General features: G+C 38.3%; 1 protein-coding gene across 1 annotated transcript; it reads left to right on the top strand.

The window, feature by feature from the left end:
• Positions 1–619: 619 nt before the first annotated feature.
• On the top strand, positions 620–2,296 carry LOC129571627 (uncharacterized). Its single transcript, XM_055451445.1, has one exon. The coding sequence runs from the start codon at positions 620–622 to the stop codon at positions 2,294–2,296; it is 1,677 nt and encodes a 558-aa protein (XP_055307420.1).
• The last annotated feature ends 572 nt before the right edge of the window (positions 2,297–2,868 follow it).

The following is a 2,868-nucleotide window of genomic DNA, read 5'->3' as shown; positions in this document are numbered from 1 at the left end:
AAAATCAAGGAACTTCACGAAAGAAAAATGGCGAAGTTAACAAAGAAGTGTGTCCCGTTCTGTATGGATCTTGGGCCATTTTGTATAGAGTTCTAACGCATATCAACTTAAAGGGTAATGTGTGTAGATAAATTATATATAGATACCCAACCCCTAAATTGTGAGGAAAGGGGTTAAAATTGGGGATATGTTGGCAACCCCAAAATAAAGGTATCACTTCTGTTGTATACGTGTCTAAAATCTACTGCTACATTAGACACATTCACGCCAAACGAATAAAGACGTAACAGAGCGACATCTCATATGTCAAACACAAACGAACCATTTACATTTTAGCACATCAATAAACGATTCATTCTATTCGCAAGCATCAAACAAGCAAGTCTTTCATTTCTACGAGTACATCACAATTGGCGACAAAAGGGCATTTCAAAGACGAACGAAACGTGCATTATTTTTGCAAAGTACCGTATCGAAGGACAAAGTTTTATTAAAACAAGAATTTTATTCTTAGATCTCGATCTGTTCAACAGAAAAGTTTTATTGAAACACGAATTTTATTTGGAGATCTCAGACCATTTTTACACAATAATTTTTATTTTTTGCGAATCGTATCACAATGCCTAACGAAACAATCACCGACAAAACTGAGAGAACCGTAATACAATCCACCACCATCAGCGAATTCAACGTGAATGATGACAAATGGAAAATTTGGAAACAACGCTTGGGAATTCATTTTGCCGAGATCAATTGCACCGACGAAAATGCGATTTTGTTGAAATCCGTCGGAACGCCAGCACTTGAGTTATTGACGAATTTATGCGATCCAATCGAGCCGATGAAGAAGGAGTTTACCGAATTACTCGACATTTTGGATGAACACTACACGCCGCCGACCATCGTATACCACGAACGGAAAATTTTCCATGACGCAATACGTGACGATAGTGAGAGTGTTTCAGCATGGTATGCACGCATAAAGAAACTGGCATTGCAATGTAAGTACGGAACCGATTTGGATGTGATGGTCAAAGACAAATTCATCACGCAACTTCCCGAGAAAATTTTCACACGATTGTGCGAGGAAGATGAAAAGTTGACACTGGCGAATGCATTTAAGAAGTCACTCATTTTGGAGACGAAATTCGCATTGAGAAAAGAGGGCACGGATTCCGATGTTAACCTCGTTCGATTGCCACGTGCCAACCAAAACCAACGAAACCGTAACTCGAGCAACAACAACAACAACAGCAGCAAGCAACCACATGGCAAGAAAACCGCGTGTACCCGATGTGGATGGAAGACACATGAGGCGAATAACTGTGCTTACAAAGAAGCCACGTGCCATTCCTGCTCGAAGAAGGGACATCTGAGCACCGTTTGTCGTAACAAAAACAAGAAAAATTTCAATTTTATTGATCCAAATTCTAATAACGATAATTCAGTTTCATATGTAAATTCTTTTTCTGATGGTAATTTGTTTGATTTTCGTTTATACAGTTTAGCCGATGACGAATCCAAAGAATTGTACTGGTTGAAGGTTGTGTTCGGAGGCACCGAGATGGATATTGCTTGTGACACGGGGGCACCGCGCACATTTGTTCCAAGGACATTTTATGAGAAGCATTTATCACAGTATCCGCTCACGAAATGTAACATCCCATACCGCAATTATGGAGGCATCAAAATTGATTTAATAGGTGAGTGTTTACCAAGTATTACTTATAGTGGCACCAATCGACGTATTACAGTTGTTGTGACCGATGCAAATGCACCACCGTTGCTAGGTAGAAATTTTCTACGTGCGTTTGGGTTTTTACTAGTTCAATCGAATCCAAATAATGAAATTCACGTTCATTCGATTGAGTCAGAGACTCAACATTTTCCCATCATTGTGAATCAAATTAAAAGTGAATTTTCGGATCTTTTTGATGGTCAGTTGGGTAAATATAACGTTTGTGAAGTTTCTTTACAAATTGATAGTGACGCTAAACCAATTTTTTGCAAACCGCGATCAATCCCAATTGCATGGAAGTCAGAAATTGAACAAAATCTACGCGATTTAGTTGCAAATGGCGTACTTGAACAAGTTGAAACGTCGAAATTGGGAACAACAGTTGTTCCTGTTCCGAAACCAGATGGCAAGCTACGTGTTTGTGGCGATTATAAAACGACTCTAAACAAGTTTCTTGTTGATGTCAAATATCCGTTACCTCTCATTGAAGAAATATTCACATCTCTTCAAGGTGGAGAATTGTTCAGTAAATTGGACATGAGTGCTGCATATAATTAATTGTGTTTAGACGAAGAATCCCAATTGTTGTGCACATGGAGCACACACATTGGCACATTCAAAATGAAACGTCTTCCTTTCGGCATTAAGCCAGCAGCCGCAATTTTTCAAATGCACATGGAAAATTTATTAAGGGGTATCGACGGAGTTGTTGTATATCAGGACGATATTACCGTCACTGGTAAAACTTTCAAAGACCATCTTTCCAATTTAAAAGCAGTCTTGAAGAAAATGTCTGACGCCGGTTTGAGGTTAAATATCGATAAATGTATTTTCTTTCAGAAACAAATTTCATATCTTGGTTTTACCATTGATAAAGACGGGCTGAATAAAAATAAAGAAAAGATCTCAGCTATTTTGGATGCGCCCATTCCGAAAGACATTCATGAGTTGAGAGCATTTATCGGCATGGCTAATTATTACTCACGTTTTATTAGGGATTTCGCTAGTAAAATGTATCCATTATATTGTTTGCTTCAAAAGGATGTTCGATACAAATGGAACGAGCATTGTCAACGAGCATATGATTTAATCAAGCAAGACATTTGTTCTGACCAAGTGATGACTCATTT

The sequence above is a fragment of the Sitodiplosis mosellana genome, unplaced genomic scaffold (assembly GCF_009176505.1).
Source record: "Sitodiplosis mosellana isolate CC-2019 unplaced genomic scaffold, AAFC_SMos_1.0 Smas_scaffold_3016, whole genome shotgun sequence".
In the NCBI taxonomy this organism is placed as follows: Eukaryota; Metazoa; Arthropoda; class Insecta; order Diptera; family Cecidomyiidae; genus Sitodiplosis; species Sitodiplosis mosellana.
Note: the sequence above shows the minus strand (reverse complement) of the source record. Positions and strands in the feature narration are given on the sequence as shown.

Coding starts and splice junctions, on each gene's coding strand:
- LOC129571627 (XM_055451445.1), top strand. CDS start 620: ATGCCTAACGAAACAATCACCGACAAAACTGAGAGAACCGTAATACAA.